At 40.0% G+C, this 24,857-nt stretch overlaps 1 protein-coding gene and 1 long non-coding RNA gene across 4 annotated transcripts in view; one reads left to right on the plus strand and one right to left on the minus strand.

Moving 5' to 3' along the window:
- Positions 1-887: 887 nt before the first annotated feature.
- Rab3b (RAB3B, member RAS oncogene family) overlaps positions 888-24,857 on the plus strand; it is a 63,796-nt gene continuing 39,826 nt past the window's right edge. The window contains exons 1-2 of one of the 3 annotated variants that reach the window (XM_048815405.1): positions 888-1,095; positions 10,977-11,204. In XM_048815405.1, the coding sequence (XP_048671362.1) occupies positions 10,977-11,204 (228 nt within the window). In that variant the 5' untranslated portion in view covers positions 888-1,095. Of the gene's footprint in view, positions 1,096-1,566; positions 1,589-9,747; positions 9,770-10,976; positions 11,205-24,857 lie in introns of those variants that run through there. The other 2 variants (XM_015485006.2, XM_048815404.1) reach the window with 2 other exon arrangements.
- LOC125620385 overlaps positions 9,520-24,857 on the minus strand; it is a 110,277-nt gene continuing 94,939 nt past the window's right edge. Inside the window, exons 2-3 of the long non-coding RNA XR_007352011.1 lie at positions 11,867-11,988; positions 9,520-9,750 (exon numbers count right to left, since the gene is read on the minus strand). This is a non-coding gene — a long non-coding RNA (uncharacterized LOC125620385). The remainder of the gene's footprint in view (positions 9,751-11,866; positions 11,989-24,857) is intronic.

The following is a 24,857-nucleotide window of genomic DNA, read 5'->3' on the forward strand; positions in this document are numbered from 1 at the left end:
CAGTTGGTAGCCTCCAAGCTACTGTTGGTAATGGGGAAACACTGAAAGTTTTCTTTTCTTTTTCTTTTGGTTTGTTTTAAAACCAGGTTGATAGTGACATTTAAAAAGGTTACTCAGGGGCTTGGATTGTGGCTCAGTGGTAGAGCTCTTGCCTAGCACATGTGAGGCACTAGGTTCTATCCTCAGTATTATAAATAAATAAATAAATAAATAAATAAATAAATAAATAAATAAATAAATAAATGTATTGTATTCATCTACAACTAAAATTAATAATAGTAATAAAAATTTTACAAAAAGTTTACTCAGGCCACTGATGTAGAGGAGGTATTGGAGAGCAGAATTAGGAATAACAAAGCTGTTGCTTTAGTCCAGGCAAGAAGTAATGAATCCTGAATCAGAGAATGGGCAGTAGGAATCAAGAGGAAGAGTAAGGATATACTAAAGCCAGGAGGGGTGGGCTTGGAAGCTGCTAGCTTGGAAGAATGAAAAGATGGGAGGCCAGCTGGGTCTACCCGGACTGCAGAGCAAGTGAAGGAATGCATCAAATTGAGGACAATACCCAGATTTCTGGCTTAGTTTCTACTTGTAGTCCGCCATTAAGGTTCTGCCTCTCTCCCTCTCTGGGCTTTTGTGAGAAAGGAGCGATGTAACTCGCAAGAAAGTTATTTGAAAAAAGGAAAGCTCAGTGCCTATCATCATCTACTTTATCATCAAAGCTCTCTGGTCACCCAGTAGATTTTCTGTGGGGCAAGATGTGAGAATTAAGGTAAATCACAATAGCCACCCAAATATGGGGGAGCTGTGGGCCCCCAAGATACCTTGGATTCCCAACACCTGCCAGGAGCTAGGGGCGGGGCGAACACGGACTCCGCCCCTGGGCGGGGACTGGACTCAGCGGGAGCTGAACCCAGCTGGAGCCTGAGTGAGCCTCAGTCCTCATCCGCTGAGGTGGGGACCAGATCCGTCCGTCTCGCTCCACCCGGCTCCACCCTGCCAGGCTCCCCAGATCCCGCAGCAACCCTCCTGCCGCCACGTGGGACTGTCCGGCTGCGCAGTCCGTGAGCCAGTACCTCGTCCACCTCGTAGTCCGAGGTAAGGGGCGCGGCCCCAGCATCCAGCCGGCGAGGAAAAGTGAACGAGTGCTGAGAGCTAGCGCTGGGCAGCCGAGGGGACACCGAAAAGAAGGGCTGGGGGAGGCCGTTAGAGAGGGGCGCCGAGACAAGGAGGAGGCACTGGCCTTGGCAGGGGGCGTTGAGGGGCTCTCCCTGAAAGGTAGGGGCCTCCCGGGGAGCTCCAAGGGCAGAGGGCAAAAAAGCGTGCCCCGCATGGGGGGGAAAGATGAGCTGCAAATGAAGGGCAGCGGGATTGCTGGGGAAACTGGGGAGGGGGGCGTTGGCGGCTCGGGGTAGAGCGGGGAGGGTTAGTGCGGAAAGAGGGAGCCCGGGAGCCGAGGAGCTAGGGCAGGAGGAGGCGTGGAGGCGAAGAGGGGAGGGGAGGGGAATGGATGAGGAGTGAGGTGCTGAGAGGAAGGGGCGCTGAGCAGGCGAGGGTGTCAGGTCCGAGAGAGGGTCAGCGGACAGGAGGTGTGAGTATGAATAGCTACTAAAGGAGGGAGCGCAAAGCTGGAACCCAGTTGGTACCCCAGAAGGGGTCGCGGTGAATGCAGGGCGAGGGGTGGGGCTTGGAAGCTGCTAGCTTGGAAGAATGAAAAGGTGGGAGGCCAGCTGGGTCTACCCGGACTGCAGAGCAAGGGCGCGGAAGCTGGAGGAGGGAGTGGGCATGGTTCTAGATGTGGGCAGGGGGCGCCTGGGTTCTAGTCAGGAGTCGGGGCGGGGAGACGCTGGAATAGAGCAGGGTCTGGAGGCTGGAGGTGGAAGAAAGGTGAGCGAACTTGGAGAATTTGGGGTGGTGGGGGCACTGGGTCAGGTTGGGGAGGAGACCAGGTGTGGGTTGTGGTGTGTTGGGGGAAGTAATGCGAACAGTGAAGCCTAGGTGCTAGGATTCTCAGAAGACTGAGAGGGGTTGGGGGGGGGGACTAGCACTGGACCAGATTACATTGCCACCTGGGATCACTAACAAGAAGCAAATCGTGGACAGGAAAAATTCATCCATAGGCTTCCTCTGTTCTGGAGTCTAAGCGTGGAAGGGACTGGGGTGGACAGTGTGGCAACCTCTGGAAACTAAGAGAGGTGTATATGTGGGTGTGTGTGGGTTTCCATCCCAGCTTCCCAGAATCCAGATGTGCAGGGATGGAGGACAATAAAATGATTGGATATGAGTGTATGCGCTTAGGTACAGCACACATCTATTCTATGCTTATAAACAGAGGAAGACAATGGAAGTTATGAAAGGCCCTCTCTGTGGTAATGGGAAGGGCTAGAATGGTGGTAGTCAGAGGCGAGGCCTTTTGGGAAGGCAGGTGGGTCAGGGAACCTCCTCATGAGGGATTTTAGCTAGTAGTGGAGTAAAGTGCATTCCTACTAGAGGATACAGTATAGGAAAAGGCAAAATCTAAAATGACCTCCAATCCAAGAAATAAATTTCCAGTTTCTTAAAGATTGTAATTAAAAAAAAAAAAAGAAGAAGAAGAAGCTATCAGTAACAGAATACTTAAGTTTGGAGCTCATGGGGGCTGGGGCTGTAGCTCAGCACTCAGAGTGCTTGCCTAGCATGCTGAGGCACTGGGTTCAATCCTCAACACCACATAAAAATAAACAAATAAAATAAAGGCATTCTGTCCATCTATAAGTACAAAAAAAAAAAAAAAAAAGTCTGGAGCTCATTAGGACATCTTCCCAGAATATGCACAGGGCCCAGCACATGCTAGGTGCTTGGTGAATGTTGACTGAATGAAGAATTGAGCTGAGGTGGTTTCTGCCTCAATTTCTTCATCTACCCCAAGGATTATGAGAAGCCAATAGGATGTAATGGGTGAAAAGAGCTTTGTAAACTGTAAAGTACTTATAAATGTGATGTACACTGATGTTCCTTTTTTTAATATGTCTTTTTTTTAAAGAGGGAGAGAGAGAGAGAATTTTTAATATTTATTTTTTAGTTTTCGGCGGACACAACATCTTTGTTTGTATGTGGTGCTGAGGATCCAACCCGGCAGCATGCATGCCAGGCCAGCACGCTACTGCTTGAGCCACATCTCCCACCCACACACTGATGTTCTTATGCAGGTGTGCCTCCATTCTGTCAGCAGTTACACACATGGCTATCTTTTTTTAAAGTTTTTAAAAATTTATTTTAATTAGGTATATATGACAGCAGAATGCATTTTGATTCATTGTACACAATTGCAGCACAACTTTTCTTTCATCTGATTGTATACAATGTAGCATTGCACCATATGTGCACTCATATATGTACCTAGGGTAATAATATCTATCACTTTCCACCATCTTTCCTGTCCCCATATTTCATCCCCTCCACTCCCTCCCCTTTGCCCAAAGTTTCTCCATTTTCCCCATGCCATCCCCCATTATGGATCAGCCTCTACTTAACGGAGAGAACATTCGGCCTTTGTTTTTTTCCCATTGGCTTACTTTGCTTAGCATGATATTTCCCATCTCCATCCATGTACTTGTAAATGCCAAAATTGTATTCTCTTTTATTGCTGAGTAATATTATCTTTTTCCAACCTGGAGAAGGAAGAAAATGAACATTTATCAAGCATCTGTTGTTGTGCAGATAAAATGCATTGAAAGTAACTAGTAGAATACTTGGCGGTTAGTAGGAGCTCAATATATGATAGCAATTATGATGGTGTTTCTATTGGCTATACAAGACCTGGGATAACAATGAGGAGGTGGGCTGGGCTAGGCTGGTGATGATGGGTTGGCAGTGGAAAATGAATTAAAGATTTAATTTTAAAAGAATATGCCTTTTGGGAGAATGGGCATATATATAGTAGAGGGAGGTCCACATTTGCCTAACTCCTTAGCCCCACTGATAAATGTTCTCTGAAGGAAGATAAGGAATTACATTTTTTGAACACCTGCTATATTCCATGTACTGTGCTAAATCACCTATATTACCTATATTCTTCCCCACATGCTTATTTTACAAAGGAGGAAACTGTTTCTTAGTCATGTAAAATTTCTTGCCCAGATCTCACCATTAATAAATGACAAAGCAGGAAATTATATCGACTTTGTTTGCTTTGGAACCCCAAACTATTTTCAGTACTTAGATGAGTTGCTATGAGAAAACATGAAGCACAGAGAAAAAAAAAAACCCAAAATTTCAAAGTGATTTATAAAGATCTCTCTTATGTACTAGTTTTAATTCTTACAAGAGTTTTGCCAGGAAGCCATTTTATTAACTTATTTTTTAGATGAGGAAACTGAGGCTCGGGACGTGATTTGCCTAAATTTACACAACTACTGAGAGTTCCAGGACTTAACCCAGGTCTCTTGGACTCAATCTCCCTGTCCGAGCTTTTGGCTCAATCAAAAAAGAATTCCCTTCTTTGCTATATTTATTGAGTTGATATCTTCTTGATGGATTTTAGGGGGATATCTCCCCCGCCTTTTTCCTGGCTGAAGTTGATTCTTACTTAGGTGTTTATTTCTGCTGCCTATGAGACTGAAAGGGACACTTGTTTTTTCAAATCTTTTTTTGAGGAGCCATTTCTTTCCTTCCCCCAGCCTGGGATCAGGGATAACATACTTCCCAGATGATTCCTAGGCCTTCATTTGTATTGCTCATGGAGACAGTGAGCCACCCAGCTTTATCATTTTATGTGACTGTCACAAAAGAGAGGGAAGGTTTGATCAATCTTATCTTACAAATGCAGTTCTGCATGCACTACTGTGCAGTGACCTGTCTGCTCAGATCTGCCTCAGGCGGCTGCCTGCTGGGATGTTTTTTGCCTCTCTTCCAGATGTCTGTGTCCCCCTTGCCCCCCTCCTGAGAAGATCCCCCTTGGGGGCTTCTATTCTCACACCACCTACTGGGAAAGCTGTGCTGTGTGCACATAAGCAGATGTCGATGGCAGAGTGTGGCAAGTACGGAATGGTGTTGGGGACACTTCTCTACTCACCCTAAAATTGTTCTGGCTTTTATCTTCCTTAAGCCCTGTCAAATCTGGAAGACACCGGCTAACAGAAGTTCGGATCATGAACTGTGTGGCCTTAAACAATTTGCTTCTCTTTGTGGAGCCTCAATTTCATTTACCTACAAAATGATGCTAGGGGTTGGATCGGAACAGGAATTGAAACTATCTTTGACTCTCGCCATCACTCTCCACTCTCCACATCTGTTTCTACATAAGGCCACATGTATTTTCTCAGCATGGTGTATAAAGCAGTTACATTCATTCTCTTATTTAAAATTCACAGCAGCCTTGTGAAGTAGTTATTATTATTATTAGATGAGAACACTGAGTCTTAGAGTTTTAATGACCTGCCCAATTTCATACACTGAGTTACTATGAAAGCTGGCACAAATAGCCAGGGTTTTTGTTATGATAAACCTGTCACTTCAGTATCCTTCTAATTCTAGCAGTTTAAGAGTGTAAAACTGGCTTCATCAGATAAAATGAAAACATTTATATTGGTAATCTGGCACATGAAAAATAATTAATGTTTATTGAAAGAAGTATCATCTTCTAAAGATATAGGTCCAGTGTTGGTGTCCCCATGATAGATAAAACTCCTTTCAATCCAGAAAGAGAAGCAGTTAGTTTGTTGTAAAACAGCACCCAAATAATGAAGCCCAGATGAGAGAGAGGCAGTTGAACAAAATTTGACAGCAAATGTGAATAAAAGGGGCTAGTGAAGTAATAATTTTAGAGTACCTCCTATAGGCCAATAAACGCTCAGATTGTTTACATATAGTAGTGCTTACTATATTTGTACCATTGCTCCATGAAGTAGGTGGCAATTTCCTATTTTAAGGTAATAATGCTCTGACTTAGTGAGTCAATACGACTTGCTTAAGAATTCAACTGATGGGTAGAGCAGAAATTTAAAACTTTCCCATGACACTGCAGGGTACCGAGTCTAGTCTCAGCCATTAGCTATGAGACTTGGGTGAATCTTCTTAATTCAAATGGGAATAATCCTTGTCCTTTCAACTTTATTTCCCAGGTTTAGAGGATAAAATAAGATAAAGGACATGAAATTAAAATGAAAATCAAAGCTGTGTTTTAGTGAAGTTGCCCTTTGACCACTTTTTGAGGAAATAATTAGGAAAGTGAACAAAGGTTTATGCAAAGAAATGTTCACTTCAGGGTTGGGGCTGTAGCTCAGTAGTACAGTACTTGCCTAGCATGTGAGGCACTGGGTTCGATCCTCAGCACCACATAAAAATAAATTTAAAGAAAGGTATTCAGTCCATCTACAACTTAAATAATTAAAAAAAGAGAAATGTTCACTTCAATTTAATATATAATAATTAAGAATAGAAACACAACTTAAACTGAAAAGCAACTCTCAAAGAGAATGACAACATTAAAGAACTGGTCGTAGGAAATGATTTTATGAAGAATTTTTAAAGTCTTAGTACTTTTTAAATTATTAAATACTTTTTTTTTCCCATACGATTTTATTTTTTTTTTTAGTCATACATGACTAAATTATTAAGTACTTTTAAAATTTAAATACTTTTGCCAAATGATAGCATACCATACATTCTGGTCTATACTTTCTGTGCAGATGATCTCAGCTATTAAAATATGCATAGAAATTATAGACTAGAATGTATGGTATGCTATCATTTACATATAAATAAAAAGTATATTTTTCTATGCTTGTATATGCAAAAAATTTCTCTGAAGGAGATATAAATTGGTAACATGTGCCTCTGGGGAGGGAAACTGGAAGTTGGGAACCAGGATGGAAGCAACACTTACTTTTCAGTATAAGATTTTAGGTTCCATATTACTTATTTTTTTTATGTTAAAAAGTAAGAAAATAATGCAAATTACAGATGATGAAAAATAATACTAGTAAATAATGAAAAGTTGATGAATTACCTTCAATGAGTGTGCATTGCCTTTTAAATTAATGAATAAGATATAGTTCTTGGCTGGGGCTGTAGCTCAGTGGTAGAATGCTTATTTAGCACGTGTGAGGCACAGGGTTCAATCCTCAGCACCACACAAAATAAATAAATAAAGATATTGTGTCCATCTACAATTTAAAAAAATTTAAGAAGATATAATTTTAAAAATAGGCATGTATGGTGGTACAAGCATTTTTTTTTTGAATGAATATATATTGGAAGAAATATACTATTTTTTTTAAGAGAGAGAGAGAAGAAAGAGAGACAGAGAGAGAGAGAATTTTTTTAAATTTATTTTTCAGTTTTCGGTGGACACAACATCTTTATTTTATTTTTATGTGGTGCTGAGGATCGAACCCAGCGCCCTGCGCGCATGCCAGGCGAGCGCGTTACTGCTTGAGCCACATCCCCAGCCCCTAAAATTTTAATAGTAGTCATTTTTGGGTAAGTGAGATATTAGATAATTTAAAATTTTATCTTTTATACATTTGCATAAATTTCAAATTTTTTATAATGAATATGTACTTTCATAGCAGAAATTTTCTTTTGTAAACAAAGACAAAGAAAGACGAATGGAGCAGAGTGAAAGATGGTATCATGTCATTGTGGTGGCTTCCCTTCTGTTAGGTAGAAAAAACAATTCTTTTAAATCACCAGTTCTTTTTTTGTTTTGTTTTGTTTTGGGGGCATACCAGGGATTGAACTCAGGGGCACTTGGCCACTGAGCCACATCCTCAGCCCTATTTTGTATTTTATTTAGAGACAGGGTCTCACTGAGTTGGTTAGTGTCTTGCTTTTGCTGAGGCTAACTTTGAACTTGAGATCCTCTTGCCTCAGCCTCCTGAGCCACTGGGATTACAGGTGTGTGCCCCCTCACAGGCTTGAATCATCAATTCTTGAAATAGGCTTTATATCTTGTATTATGACAAACTGAAAAGTGAAGTCTGTGAGACAATTTAAACAGCCAATTGCACTCTCCTTTCCAACCTCACTTTCTTCTTTCATGTAAATGATATTATGTCTAGCTGAATGTGGTAGTACATGCCTGTGAGACAGGATGGCGATGTCAAGGGCAGCCTGGGCAATTTAGTGAGATCTTGTCTCCACAAAAAAAAAAAATTAAAAGAGGTGGTAGAGCACCCCTGGGTTCAATCTCTAGCACTGGGGTGGGGGGGTGGAAATGCTGTTATCCTACTACAGGGACACAGCCACATCAATGTTTATAGCAGCACAATTCACAATAGGTAAATTGTGGAACCAACCTAGATGCACTTCAGTAGATGAATGGATAAAGAAAATGTGGCATATATACACAATGGAATATTACTCAGCAATAAGAGAGAATAAAATCACGACATTTGCAAGTAAATGGATGGAGTTGGAGAAGATAATGCTAAGTGAAAACCCAAAAACCAAATGTTGAATGTTTTTTTCTGATAAAAGGAGGCTGATTCATAGTTGGGTAGGGAGGGGGAGCATGGGAGGATTAGAGGAATTATGAATAGGACAAAGGGGTGGAGGGGAAGGGAGGGGGCATGGGGTTAGAAATTATGGTGGAATAAGATGGACATCGTTATCCAAAGTACCTGTATGAAGACACGAATGGTGTGAGTATACTTGTATACAACCAGAGATATGAAAAATTGTGCTCTATATGTGTAATATATCATATATAACAAATTAGAATAAAAAAAATTAAAAAATGCTGTTGTGCCTAAGCCTCCAAGTATCCTGGACATGTTTTATACCTCTTGAGCCTTGTCATGGGACTGATGATACAGGGATAAAGCTGAGGGTCTTATATAAAGGCAGGAAGAACAGAGGGCACTGAAGACTAGTGGTGATATATTAAGAAAGTTTTTTTTTAATAACTATTATCAATTCTATATATGTGTCTCATTGTTCTTAAAGAGTGCTTTAAATTTGAGTATTGTGTGGTAGTATAATCCCAGTGACTTTGGAAGCTGAGGCAGGGGAATTCCTGCATTCAAAGCCAGGCTGGGCAACTTAGCAAGACCTTATCTCAAAATAAAAATAAAAAGATCTGAGGATGTAGCTCAGGGGTAGAGGACCTGACTATTCTTGGGGTTTAATCCTTAGTACTGCAAAAAACAAAAACAACCTTCTATGTTCATCAGCTTCTTGTCTTTATAGTTTATCTGAGGGTTACATAAAGCCAAACTCAACAATCTCACTCCCTTTCTTTTTTTTGGGTGGGAGTTGTAGCTCAGTGGTAGAGCACTTGCCTAGCACATGTGAGGCACTGGGTTTGATCCTCAGCACTACATAAAATCAATCAATCAATCAATCAATAAAGGTATTAAAAAAAAAGGAACTACCAAAGACAATGATAACCTGAACACTTTCTCACATTAGAGGTACCTTCTACCATTCCCTGATTACTTACCCAGCCCGTTTGTACCTAGTGTTAAGCAAGAGGAGAGACTTAAGGTGGAGAAGTAGGGCACTTGGTGTTTCGAAGCTGTAGAAGAAGCAACTAAAGGACTCACATCAGGTAACAGGACCATTGGAAGGTTGGTGACTCAAAGTAGCCAACTGACCATAGGTCTCTCTTGCAGATGGCTTCAGTGAGCAGTGATAAAACTGGAGTCAAAGATGCCTCTGACCAGAATTTTGACTATATGTTCAAGCTGCTCATCATTGGCAGAAGCAGTGTTGGCAAGACCTCCTTCCTCTTCTGTTACACTGGATCATGGAGTTCAGATTCAAAGTGTTCTAAGAAAAGGAGAGAATGGTAGTAGGCCTAGCACATACTAATATTTGCTGAATGAATGAATGAGTGAATGAACAAATAAAAGATCAAGGCTTAGAAAGATTGGATTATAAGGACTTAAATTCACACAACTGTGGAATTTTTCAGTTTATGAAGGTCATAATCATTGTTATCTCATTCAAGCCCTATAATAGCCTCGTGAGAAACGCAAGGGCAGAAATTGTTCTCCCCATTTCCTATATGAGGATATTGGGGCCCCAAAGTGATGAAGTGACTTTCATTAATTCAGCACACATTTTTACTGAGTGCTGTTATGTGTGAGGATTTGTGCTAGAAGCCAGGCATGCAGAAATGGAGTATATTAAATCCCAGATGTTCAGTCTAAAAGAGGGGCCAGAAGAGTAAACAGTTCCAAAATGACAAAAGTACCATTAGAGTGTTGTGAGAACACAGGAGCAGGAGTCATATCTCTGCCATGCACAGGGAAGGTGACACTCTACCTGGACCTACAAGGATGAATAGGAGTTTATTAGGGGGGAAAATCATTCTAGGCAGAAGGAATCCACATACAAAGGGACGAAGGCATACTGTGGAGTATTTGGAGTAAAGTGTAATTTAATATTAAGGTAGCACAGGTTGATGGGGAGAAGAATTGGGGAACAAAAGCTTAGAAAGTTGATTCTTTGGTTAGTTGGTTCTTCATTAATCTGAATGGTTTGGACTTGATATTTAGAGATGTGGGGAGCCATAAAAGCTTTTGAAACAGGGAATGATAACCCTATACTGAGCCCTGCCTCCTACAGGAGACTCTCCTTGACCACCATGTCTTCCCATTGGGTTAGGCTTCTTGTGGACTTTCTTAGTCAAGGTTTTATCACTTCCCTATAGTTGTTACTTCTGTTTCCCTGTTCTTTTATTCTAGTGTCTAGCCACCCAGAGATCCGCCACCATGTATGATTCATATTTGTACTCCCCAAATCCAGCTAGGGCTTGCCTCAGATCAACATATTCAGTAAATATTTGCTGAATGGGATTGAAGGGGAGGAGTTGGGTTCCACCCTAGTCCTGAGACAACATTTGTGGCAGGTGCAACGATGGGGTGATTCTGTGTATTTCCTCTGTTAAGCTGGGGTGGAGAGTGTGTAAATGATAGTTGACCATTAGAAGGTTGGTGACTGAAAGTCACACTAGAGGTGTGTTCTCAAGTGACCATAGGTCTCTCTTGCAGATGGCTTCAGTGACTGACAGTAAAACTGGAGTCAAAGATGCCTCTGACCAGAATTTTGACTATATGTTCAAACTGCTCATCATCGGCAACAGCAGTGTTGGCAAGACCTCCTTCCTTTTCCGCTATGCTGATGACACTTTCACCCCGGCCTTTGTTAGCACTGTGGGCATCGACTTCAAGGTGAAGACAGTATACCGTCATGAGAAGCGAGTGAAGCTGCAGATCTGGGTGAGTCATGGGCATCTTGAGCAGTGCTGACCTGAGATATAACTAGTCTGCTAGTCTACAGGCTGGGAGGTGGAACCAGCTTGGAATCTTTAGATACTAACATCAAATGTTAATGTTGTTTTAGGTCTGACCCCTGGGCTTCCCCATGCTGGTTTTATGTAAGTTTGCTCTCCTCTGAGGGTTCATTTGTGTCTGATGCTTAGATGTTCAAGAGACTTTATCCTGACTATGTAAACAAGTGACTAAGAAACTAGGCTTTGGAGTTAGAAACTTGGGTTCAGTCAGATTCTATTTCTACTACTGAGTAGCCACAGAAACTTGACTAAATTATTTAACCTCTCTGGGTCATCCTTTCTTCTTTGGAAATTATAAGGGCATCTACACATAGGGCTGCTAGATGCTTAGTGTAGTTCCTGGAATACAGCAAATACACAATCAGTGTTAGTTACTGTATCAGTTATCTATTGATGCATAACAAATTATTTTAAAACTTGGTGGTATAAATAAACAATAATAATTTATTATCTCTTAGTTTCTGTGGGTCTAATATTTGGGAGTGGCTTGGGGTTTCTTGCGAAGTGTAGCCATATGCTGGCTTGCGTTTCAGTCATCTGGAGGACTGACTGTGTCTGGAGGATCCACTTCCAAGGTGGCTTACTCACATGTCTGGTGCAGACTGTTGGCAGGAAGCCTTACTTCTTCCCATTTGGCCCTCTTAGTATCTTCACAGAGCTGCTTAATCCTCTTCATTGCATGGTAACTGGCTTTCCCTAGAGTGAGCAATCTAAGAAACCAAAGAGGAAAGGGAAATGTCTCTCATGTAGCCTTAGAGTATTCTCTTGGTCATAGATTCAGTGTGGGAGGAAGTTACACAAAGGTTTAAATACTGGGAGAGAAAGATCATTTGGAACTATATTGGAAACTGGTCTCACAACCACTATTGTTGTTATTTACCAATGGTACTAATAAAGTTTATATATGCACACAATGTTCATTTATATACATGTGTACATGCTTTATTATATATATATTATATATACACACGTTATTTTATACACACACACACACAAACACTATTACATATATACAACTCCCGCTCATGTATATATTTTAAATTATATAATACTTACTCTCTATATATATTTTGTATGGGGAATTGAATCCAGGGCACTTTACCACTTAGCTGCATCCCCAGCCCTTTTTACTTTTTATTTTGAGATAGGGTCTTACTGAGTAGCTTAGGACCTTGCTGAGGCTGGCCTTGAACTTGTGATCCTCCTGCTTTAGCTTTCTGAATTACTGGGATTACAGGTGTATGCTCCTGCACCTGGTAAAACTTGTGTGTGTGTGTGTGTGTGTGTGTGTATTTATTTAAAATTTTTACACATATGGAGCACAACTTTTCATTTCTCTGGTTGTATACGATGTAGAGTCACACCATTTGTGCAATCATACCCACACATCAGGGGTATAATGTCCATCTTATTCTACCGCCCCCCCACTTCCTCATGTATATATTTTAAATGATGTAATACCATATGGATCATATACTCATCAATGAATTTGCACTAGGGTTGGAATTTTGAAAATTTGTGAAGATGTTCAAAACATTGTTTATTATCTATTTTGCTTAGCAAATATATATATATATATATATATATATATATATATATATATTGCATTGTACATTTATTTGGACAGTCTATATATAATATTTTTACAGATTGTCATAATCTCACAATTAACATTATGAGGCAGATACTGTTTTTATATACCCTGTTTTACAGAAAAAAACAGACAGTAACTTTCCTTAAGTCAGCCATACAAATGGAGCACAACTTTTGTATCCTCTAGCTAATGACAAGAAACTTCTGTGCATTATACAAGATATCCCTGACCTCCAATCGGCTGCCTGTGTCCTCTCCCGCAAATTTCTGATTTGAACTCAGATCTTCTGATTATAAATTATATGTTCTTTTCTCTACACTGCACATCTGAGGTCTTATAGAGGCCTTATTTCAATTTATGATAATATTTAATGTTAACTTATAGAGATAAGTGTTCATTTTGTTCATTTAAAGGCACTGGGGAATCATAAATCATTAGAAATGAGAGAAGCTATACAGGTTGTCTAGTTGATTGATTATCAAAGTGTGGTTTCTAGACCATCTATATGAGCAACAGTTAGGGATTTGTTGGAAATGCAAATTCTTAGACCCCATCTCAGATCCACTGAATCTGAAACGCTGGGAGTGGAACCCAACAATCTGTGGTATAAGAAGTCTTCCAGGTGGTTTTAAGGCAGGCTAAAATTGTGGAACACTGATCTAGTTTAACTCTCTTGTGGTGAGAGTAAACATGCATGTATTAAAAGCACCTCTTAGTGCCTAGTGCAATCACTTGTGTTATCTGATGTCATCTTTGCAGCCAATCACAGAGAGGGGTGAGGGCACCGAGTATTTAGGGTATGGTGAGCAATAGAGTGAAACTGAATCAAGGCTGAGAAAGAGCAGGGAAGGGATGTTGAGAGAGAAATTTGCTGGAGAGGACATAGGCAGCCGATTGGAGGTCAGGGAAATCTTGTATAATGTACAGAAGATTCTTGCCATTAGCTAGAGGGTACAAGCCTGAAGACTTCTTTGGGATCTGAAGAAATTATTAGAGCTTATTTTTTAATCTATAAATACAAAATAAATTAATGTTTTACTAACATTTACTTTGAGGATTGGCACAGACATCTTTGTTTGATCCCTGTATCAAATATATCCTACTCTGGAAAAAGCTTGTTGTAGGAGGCATTCAGCCCTTTCAAGGGGTTGGCAGCAGTGACTTCCTTGCTCTGTTTTTTTCATTTTTAGCCTGTTGTGAGCTTGGCAGTTTTCCTGTACCTGGTTAAGTGGATTTATTGATAATACTATTTAGTTTTAACTAAATGAAATCTAGTTATGTGGCCTTTAAAGAGTCCTGTAAAGAAATCTCTGAAGACAGTACCAAGTATAGTAAACCCAAGTGAGCACAAGAAAATGGCTGAAGTGATGTTCTGTGATTCCAGCACAAGTTCATTTTCAGTTTACATTTCGAGGTAAAATCAATAAAAATCTAATTAGATATGACTTAGTTGCTTTGCTTAAAAAACATTGCTTTGCTTAAAAAAATTATCAAAGGGTTTTTATATGTGTGTATGTGCTTTTACAGGGCAAAATTTGTTTTTTGTGCTGTTCATAAATACATTAAAATTTAAACTTTGAATATTCATATTGTTAATTTCATTTTTATATTTTTTAACATCTTTTGTGTACAAAAGTGGTACAGTGTACATAATATATGTAATCTAGTAATCATATATTATGTACACTGTACCTATATTTGTCTTACTTAATGACTTTTGAGAACTCTATCACAGGTATTGATCGAGGAGCCATTGAAGGGTTTTTACAAAATCAGTTTTGCATTTAAAAAAAAAAATCTCTGGCTTCAGATGAAACAACAACAACAAATTGTGGTTTGGATCCAAACTAATCAAATTGTATTTGTTAAATATGTATAGTTTTTAATATGTAAATTATATCTCATAAAATTACTTAAAAATTAACCAACTAATTTAATTCAATATTGACGGGGAGAGAGAGAGAGAGAGAGAGAGAGAGAGAGAGAGAGAGAGAGAGAGAGAAATGCACCAGTGGTTTGTATACGTTATAAGGGCCTGAACTAAAGTACATCAGTCTGCTTGGGCTGCCATAACAAAATGCCACAGACTGATTGGCTTAAACTGCAGAAATTGTTTCCTTACACTCTGGAGACAAGAAGTCCAAGATCAAGGTGCCAGCAAGATTGCAGACAGTCACTTTTTCACTATGTGTCACATGACTTTTCCTCCACATGTGGACCTAGGGGAGAGAGTGTACGATCTCCTCAGTGTCTCTCCTTACAGTGACACTAATCCTATTGGATCAGGGTCTCACCCTTATAACCTCATTTAACCTTAATAACTTTCTTATAGGCCTTGTTTCCAAATATAGCCACACTGGGAGTTAAGGCTCCAACACCTGAATTTTGGAAAGATACAAACATTCAATCCATAACACTAAGACAGTGACAAAGTGACCTAAGGGATGGAAATGAGTACAGAGATTAGAGATTTAGGACCAGAATTTACCAAATTTGATAATCAATTAGTTGTAAAGGGAGAAACTGATACATATTTAACGTATACAATTTGATTAGTTTGGATCCAAACCACAATTTGTTGCTGTTGTTCTGTGTGTGTGTGCCTCAATTTCATCTCTCCTTCATCTGAAGCCAGAGGTTTTTTTTTTTTAAATGCAAAACTGATTTTGTTAAAACCCTTCAATGGCTCTCCAATACCTGTGATAGAATTCTCTAAACTTTTTACACAAAAGTTATGTGATTTTTTTTTTTTTCAAACTGTAAGCTCTGATAAATCACTTGGCTTCTATGAATACATATCTCTGACTGTAAAATTCTCCCAGGCTTGCTGAGAGGGACTAATGTGGAGCCATAGTATTGTGTCTGGCATATATCAGGAATGCAAGAAATTTTAGATTCCTTCTTTCTCTATCTCCTAGTCTACATGTAAAAGGTGACGGGGTCCCCTCCCAAGGTTTTTCATCTGTGATTCCAAAAGTACTGGAACAACACCTAGTACTCACTAGCCACATATGAAGTATCCATTCAGTGCTTCCAGGCCTTTTGAGCTCTCCCAGGGGATTTTGGAAATCTGTTATTAGTGTGGAAGATGGAGAGGGGAGAAGGGAAGGTTATGAGCATCAGTGAGAAGGACCACCACAATAGGAGTTTCTGCATCTTTAGGGGATATTGAATGATGAAGGCATTGGGAGTGTCTTGTTCCCTGGGATCCTTACCACATAGGCCTCTGTGAACCTCCTTGGTTTCCTGAGAGGTTAATTATTGTGAATCAGAAAAGAAAATCTTACTGGAGAGGTGGGGCTAGGGGAAAAGTCTCATTAATAGGGAGCGAGAGCATGCTTAAGTGTGAGGGGAAGGAGACTTAGTAACTTCACAGCAACAGACCCAGCTAGAGGCCACTTACTGCTGGGTGCTGGTTGCCAGGCAACCCCTGAAGACCTGTGGAAAGAGACAAGCAGGAGGGGTTTCCACCACTTCCACGTGGAACCCATCACAGATGCTGGCAGGTTCGGTGTGGGTCGGGGAAAATATTTACAGCTTTGTGGGAAGACTGAACTAACCTGGGACTCTGGAGTCTCAGATTCTAGTCCTGTCTCTACCCTGCAGTGGTTGTGTGATGTGGAGTTATCTGGAGTGACCCTTCCCCATTCCTTGCTGTCCTCACCTCATGGGTTGTTGTGAAATTAAGTGGGGGGAAATGGAAGGGAAAGCCCATGGAGAGCTATGAAATCTTATAAGAACTGTGGGTATTTTCAGCCATGTGAATTCTTCTGTGTGTTTTTTAAACCACTTGTTGTGTCTTTCACACATTCCCTCAGACCCTGGGAAGTGGAGATGTGGTCAGATATGTCAAGTTATCTATGCGGAGCCAAGTGGAAAATGTCATCATTTCATTTATTCAGTAGACATTTATCTGGTACTTGCACTGTGCCAGTCATTGGCTGGGGTGGGGATAAATCCTTCCTGCTCACATGCTTTGCACCCCAGTGGAGAGATAGGCACTAAGTACATGAATGAAAAGAATCTCATTTCTTCTGTGGTATGGGTCCTGAAGGAAAGGACAGATCTTTTTCATCCTCAGGCACTGGGACTCAGAGCTTAGGAATTACTGAACTGTGACTTAGATCTCATCCCCAGGCTTGTAACTGGGGTTCCTGCTCAGCTCTATTCACATTTTAAAAGACTAACTTAGCTGATGACCTTCACTACAACAGTTTACTCTAGGCCTGATCCCTGCCACTGGGATGGTCCAGTGACAGGGGCAGCCATCATGGAAAGACAAAATCTCTTCTTTTCTACTCCCACTAGTGAAGCTTTTTTGGTGGCCTGCATGTCAAAGACTTTAAAGACAGGAATGTGTCTGGGGTTACTTGTATAAAGACCAGAAATGCATTGGCTAGCCTTTCCAACAAGCTTGTATTGTCGATTCAAAAACTCAAGAACTCTATCTTTTTTCTTAATCTGCCCCACTCCCCACCCCCTGTACTTGGGGATTGAAGCATAGGCCTCCAGCAGGCCAGGCAAATGCTCTACCACTGAGATATATCCTGAGCTCAAGAACTCTGTCTTTGTGAAGGACATACAGGTCACTGTCCTTGATCCTGGGCCTACCTTGGATTGCTGTTTTTCTTCCTCTTTCTTTTCAAGTCTCTCCTCTGAAACCCTCAGTGACCATGGCAATTGCATACACCTCTATTATTCCACTTGCTTTGCTATGTTGGCAATGATTTAAAAGAGATAATGTGGGCTCCGGATGTGGCTCAGCGGTAGAGCGCTTGCCTAGTACATGCGGGTCCTGGGTTCGATCCTCAGCACATAAAAATGAATAAATAAAATAAAGGTAAAAAAGAAAAAGAAACAAAAAGAGATAATGCAGGGTTGGGGATTTAGCTCAGTGGCAGAGCACTTGCCTAGCATGTGCAAGGCCTGAGTTTGGTCCTCAGCCACCAACATGGTACCTTAAATGCTGAACAAATAATAGTTTTTATTGAGATTCTAGGGGGATCAATAAATGGCCTTCCATTTCTTCCCTACCTAAGTTTGGAACCAATTTAGAGATAGATGTGGGAGTCAGAGAGGAAGTCTCATTACTCATCAAAAGTAGGATAAGGATGGGTGCCGTGGCATGCGCCTGTAATTCCAGTGGCTGGGGAGTCTGAGGCAGGAGGATTGTGAGTTCAAAGACAGTCTCAGCAAAAGCATGTCCCTAAGCAACTCAGTGAGACCCTGTCTCTAAATAAAATACAAAATAGGGCGGGGGATGTGGCTTACTGGTCCAGTGCCCCTGAGTTCAATCCCTGGTACCAAAAACAAACAAACAAGCTAAGATGAAATGCATGACTAAAGTGGTTTGGGCAAGTGGGGCTTGCTAATAATACCTTATCCTGGAATCAGCACAAACTCATCCACAGGCCAGTGTGGACTCCTTCTGCTACCTTTAGGAAGGTGAGCTCTAGCGACCCGAACCTAAACTGGAGATCTAGATAGAGGCCAGTGGACAACACAGAACAGTCTGAAGGCTGAGCAGGGTTACTGGGACTCTGACATGTTCCTATGGCTCCTGGAGTACGGAGACAGTTTCTGAGTACATCATCCTTTGCTCAGCTCTTGTGATAATCAGAATTGATTTTTCTAGGCAGCAAGTTTCCTGGTGTGGCGCAGAGACATGCTGACACTTTCATCTCCCCAAAGCCTGTAGGAGCCAGCTGCTGGAAAAGGTTTAATCTGATTTTAAAAATCACAACAAAGACTATGGGAAGTCAAATCAGAATTGCAGGCATAGTCTGTCTTGGTAATTTGTAAATGAATTAACCAGTAATTCTGATTGGCTATTCAATGAGGCCCACCACCCTCTTCCAACCATTCAAATTGGTGTGGGTGGAAAAGAAATAACCTAGAAGCCCTTTGCACATCCGTTCATTCAAAAAAACATGTCATGCACATAGTATGTGCCAAGTTCTATGATAAAAGGGCACATAAACAACTACAATATGGTATAAATGATATAATAAAGAGATGAAGAAAGTATTATAGGAATACGGAGCAGAACAGTTACTTCCACCTGGAAAAATCATTGAAGGTTTCATAAAGGAGGGTACATTTGAGCTGGGTCTTAACAAATAAATACAAGTTTTTCAGCTCAATATAGGGAAAAGGCCTTATAGACAAAAGAAAAGGCATTTGCAAAAGCATATTTGCTTTTGAGGACCTTTTAAGTGCCTGGCTGTGCTAAGCTCTGCAGGGATTGGTGAAATAACATCCCTTCTTCTAAGGAGCACTCAATGTAGACAATGGGAATACACCATGTATACAAATATTGATACATTTTAGGCACTGAGCAGTGGAATGACATGGTCTGATGTAGGTTTTTTTTAATATTTATTTTTTAGTTGTAGTTGGACACAATATCTTTATTTTATTTATTTATTTTTATGTGGTGCTGAGGATAGAACCCAGTGCCTCATGCATGCTAGGCAAGCACTCTACCACTGAGCCGCAACCCCAGCCCCCTGATGTAGCTTTTTTTTTTTTTAAATATATTTCTTTAACACCTTTATTTCACTTGTTTATTTTTTTTATGTGGTGCTGAGGATCGAACCCAGGGTCTCGCACATGCGAGGCATATGCTCTACCGCTGAGCCACAACCCCAGTGGCCCCTGATGTAGCTTTTAAATAAACTTTTTATCTGAATAATTTTAAATTTATAGAAAAATTGCAATGATAGTACAGAGAAATTCCATATATCCTTTACTTATATATCCCATTTTGTGTAATGTTAACATATTACAAAACCATGGTACATTTGTCAAAACTAAGAGACTGTTATTGACATAATATGATTGATTAAACTAAGAACTTTATTCAGATTTCAGTATTTTTTTACTATATCCTTTTTACTATTCCATGATCCAACCTAAGCTACTACATTGCATTTAAAACACTTTGACATATAATTTATATCCCATAAAACTGTACTCTTTTAAAGTATACAGTTCACTGATTTTAGTATAGTCACAAAATGTGCAATATTACACTACTTACATCTTAATATTTAACAGGGTTTCTCTGAGACAGTGTTATGTCTGTTTCAATAATAAATTATGAAGAGCAAAGGGCAGAAGTAGGTAGAACCTGTCAGGATTTGCAACAGTGGAGATTAGGAATGATGGTTTCTTCAACAAGGGGGATAGTGGCTATGGTAGGGAAAATAGTTAGATTCTATTCTATTTATATGTCAAAAATATTGCTGACAGGATTTGAATTGGATGAAGTGGGAGAGTGAACAGGAGGGGTCAAAAGGTTGATGTGAGAGACTGGAAGGTTATAGCCCAGAGATGAAGAATACTGTAGGGAAAACAGGATTGGGGAGACAAATGAAGACTCTGTTTGGTCATGTTATATTGAAGACAGCTGTTAGATAACCAAGAACAGACACAGAATATGCAATTGAATGAATGAGTCTACAGGTCAGGGTAAAGGACCTGACTGCAAATATAAATTAGCAAGTCATCATATGTAGATGGTATTTTAAAAATTGTTTTAGTTGTTGATAGAACTTTATTTTTATTGATTTATATGTGGTGATGAGAAATAACCCAGTACCTCACAGGTTCTAGGTAAGTGCTCTACCACTGAGCCACCATGCCAGCCCTGTAGATGGTATTTTAAACCATGAAATATGTGAGGCACTGAGTTCAAGTCACAGTATCAAAAATAAGTAAATAGAGGCTGGAGTTGTAGCTCAGCGGTAGAGTGCTTGCCTCGTACATGTGAGGCACTGGGTTCAATTCCCAGCACCACATATAAATAAGCAAATAAAATAAAGGTCCATTAACAACTAAAAAAAAAACATTAAAAAAATAAGTATATAGGGGCTGAGATTGTAGCTCAGTGGTAGAGCTTGATAGTGGTAGGTTTGATCTTCAGCATCACTTAAAAATAAATAAATAAGAAATAAAGTTTAGGGGTTGGGACTGTAGCTCAGTGACAGAGTGCTTGTCTAGCATGTGTGAGGCACTGGGTTCTATCCTCAACACCACATAGAAATAAACAAATAAAAGCATTGTGTCCAGAGGCTGGGATTGTGGCTTAGTGGTAGAGCTCTCGCCTAGCACATGCGAGGCACTGGATTTGATCTTCAGCACCACATAAAAATAAATAAAATAAAATAAAGATATTGTGTCCAGTTACAACTAAAAAATAACTATTAAAAATTAAAAAAAGCAGTGTCCATTTACAACTACAAAAAGATTAAAAAAGAAAGAAAGTTTAAAAATAAAGAAATGTAAAAATAAAATAAAAAAGTAAATAAAAACCCCACAAGACTGAATAAGACCAATGAGGGAGAAAGTGAAGATGGAAGAAAGATTTTAAGGACTAAGCCCAGAGATATTCTGACATTGAGATGTTGGGAAAATGAGGAAGAATTGGCAAGAAGACAAAAAGGGTGATTGAAAAGAGAAAGTATAGTGTCCTGGCAGCTAAGTGAAGATGGTTTTACAAAGAAAGGGACCTCTGTATTGAATGTAGCTGACAGGTTATGAATATGAGGACCAAAAATTGACTACTGGATTTTGCAACATGGAGTACACTGGTAACCTTGATACAAGCTGTTTTGGTAAAGTGACAGGAATGAAAACCTGCTTAAGAGAGGGAGAAAAGAAATTGGAGACGTTAAGTAATTCATAGCATTTTCAAGGATTTTGCTGTAAAGAAAAGGAAACAATTGGGATAGCAAGGGAATTGAATTAGAAGAGTTTTTGTTTTTAAGCTGGGAAAAGTAACAGAATCTTTGTGTGCTAGTGAAACAATACAATGGGGATCAACAAATCAAAAAACCAATAAAGATACAAAAACACAAAACTGGTATGACATAGGAGAGAGAGGAGAATTCTTGGGACAGTATCTGGGAGCTGATGGGAGGGTGAGTCCTTGCTAAGAGCACATCCATGTCATCAGGAGAGAAAGCAGAGGGCTTGGGCACAGGTGTAGCTTCGGGTTACATGTACTGGTGGGAGTCCTCTTGGATACAATTTTCTGATGAAGGAGGAAACAAGGACATCAACTAAGAGTTAGGACAGAGGAGAAAGATTAGAGATTTGAAGAGAGAGAAGGCTGTCTTACAGGAAAGTGGGAGAGTGAATAGACTAGGGAAATGTAATTTGATTGCTAATTAGCATTAAAGCTCTACTTGAAATTAGTGATCATAAGTTAGAATTCATAAGTTTGAAAAATGGTTGTGTTTTTCTCCAGCTATATTTTGCTTTGTGGATACATGCATAAAATAGGCAGAGATTGCTTTAATGAAGGTAAGTAAAGTACAAAAAAAGCAGTAGAGGGCCAAGGGAGTCAGAGGCATTTGTGGGGAAGTTATTGTCATGATTGACTGTAGGATTCAAGCTGAGCTGGGAAGGAGGTAAAGATCAGAGGGGTGAGGGCTGGTAAAGAGATGGTAGGGGATGAACACTATTGAAACAGAATCTCGGAGTGGGCTGGAGATCATAGTGGGCTGAGTGTGGGACACTTGAAATTACTTTTGGGAAAGTTGAGGTCCAGGGTATGACTGTGAGAGTGACGGATGAGGTGGGGTTAGAGATCAACATTTCTGGAGGAGAGAAGTTTAAGGAAATGAAAGTCCAAAAGGTTGAAAGGCTCATCTATATGGGTATTGAAATCATTCCCATCTCCAATTTCTCTTCTCCCTCTATATGGGTATTGAAATCACCAAAAAATTATGGAGAAAGTAACAGTGAACCAGCAGCTGTGCACTTGACAGTAGGGGGATGAATGGGTGACATAATTTCATGATATGAGATTCAAAGCTGGAGGTATTTTGTTTTGTTTTGTTTTTTGAAAGGGGGAAGTGGTCTGGATACAGGGGTGAGAGGCTACAACATATATCCCATCTCCTGGCCTAGTGATTGAAGGGTGATGAGAAAGGAAGAAACCAGAAATTTGGAAGCTTTGGGGGAGCCATGTTCTCAGGGAGAGCTAGGTTTCATTTACAATAAGATAGAGAAAGGAACATTCAATGAGATTGATAAAAAGATTTTTTCTGATAACTGATTTTTAGAAGGCACAGGGAATTTTTTGAATGGGGAGGGGAGGAGATAAGTTTAGAAAAGATGATGAACTGAGCCATATGGGAATCAGAGTACAGTAATTGGGGATGGTCTGGGAAAGTTGGACTTGTTCCTATAATTTTTAAAAAAATTTTTATTATTAGTTGTTCAAAACATTACATAGTTCTTGACATATCATATTTCATACATTTGATTCAAGTGGGTTGTTCCCATAATTTTTAAAAATTAATTTTATTTGTTTTTCTTGCCATGATTGACATGAGCAGAGGAACAAAGGTCAATGAAACAATTATAATAAAGACAGATGGACCCAGGACAGACAGACAGTGGTTGTGTGTTGGGTATGGGAGGATCTTTGCTTCTTTTTTTTAAAATTTTTATTTTTTTTAAGTTATAGTTGGACACAATACCCTTATTTTATTTATTTAATTTTTTGTGATACTGAAGATTGAACCCAGTGCCTCACACGTGCTGGGCAAGCGCTCTACCTCTGAGCCACAAACCCAGCTCCTCTTGCTTCTTTTTGATCCCTGTTTTTAGAGGCCCAGAGACTGGATGGAGGGGGAGGGGGTGCTATTCTTATTCTGAATGCCACTTTATACATCAGTAATTATTGGGACAATGAAAAACAGCTACCATTTATGTAAATAAGGCTAGTAATCCTTCCCCTAGGGCTGATGTGAACTGGCAGTCACACGGATGTCATGCCAGCACTGTGTCAGTGTTTCTATCAACTCATATCATCCTCAAAATAAACCTGTGAGCTAGGTATTGTTATTACACCTATTTTGCAGATAAGTAAACTGAGGTCCAGAGGAGTTAGGTTACTTACTCAAGTTCACACAAATAGTAAATATCAGAGTCCAAATTTGAATCAAGTTCTCTCTGACTTCAAAATCCTGGTATGCCTATGCCCTCTCCCCTTCTTCTCCTTGTTATATTTTCACATGGAGTATGGACTTTGGTAAAGCACACACTAAATGGTGAAAATGTTAAACATTATATTTATATAGTAGCAACTATATATTTTTCAGATGTTTTATCTCCTTTTTTATCTCAATGTATGGTACACAGAACAGATGAGGATACAGACTCAGAAAAGTTGAGACTTGACCAAATCATACAGACTAGTAAATGGCACAGCTGGGCTTCAAAATTAGAGCTTTCTACTGTGTTCTTGTCACACCCAATTGCCTTCACCATTCTTTCTAATGCGCTGTGATACTCTGTGGACCTCACAGGAAATTAAGAGTCAACACCATAGCTAAAAATTGTAATCTCCAAGCAAACATTCTTGAAAAGGGACACATCTGTTGTAAACTATTACCTGTTAGCTTTCCAGACTCCCCTCCCTTTCTATCAACTCTCCTGTCTCTCTAGCCCCCATGACTTCATAAGTGATTCTAATAAGCATCCCAGGTTGAGCAACACCGGTGTATAGATATATAATTAAGTGAGCTGACACTTAATGTAATTGTCTCTTAGGATCTGCCACACACTGTGGCCCAGGATGAGGGGAGGCATAGGGGACTCAGTTCAGCTGTGGTAGAATGAACACATGGCATAAGTAGTGTCTCTGAACCTGTTTAATCAGCTGTAAAATAGGAAAAGTGTTAATACTTCTTAATATTGTAGTAAAGATTAAATGTGACAGTATAAGGAAGAGGCCTAGCATGGTGCCTGTAACAAATGCTTGATAATCAAACACAAAGTCCCATAGTGGGGGTGAGGGGTAAGTCAGGATTTGTTTGTTCCTGTCCTATTATGCCTTACTGTTGTGACTGATCTTGGGTGATAGCTATCATTTTTAAGACTGAGCTATGGGGTTGACAATATGGAGCCATCAGCAGAGAAATTAGATGTGCGTCTCCCCTCTTCACCTCCATTTTCAGTACTCTGCCC

The sequence above is a fragment of the Marmota marmota genome, unplaced genomic scaffold (genome assembly GCF_001458135.2).
Source record: "Marmota marmota marmota unplaced genomic scaffold, marMar, whole genome shotgun sequence".
Lineage (NCBI taxonomy): Eukaryota > Metazoa > Chordata > Mammalia > Rodentia > Sciuridae > Marmota > Marmota marmota.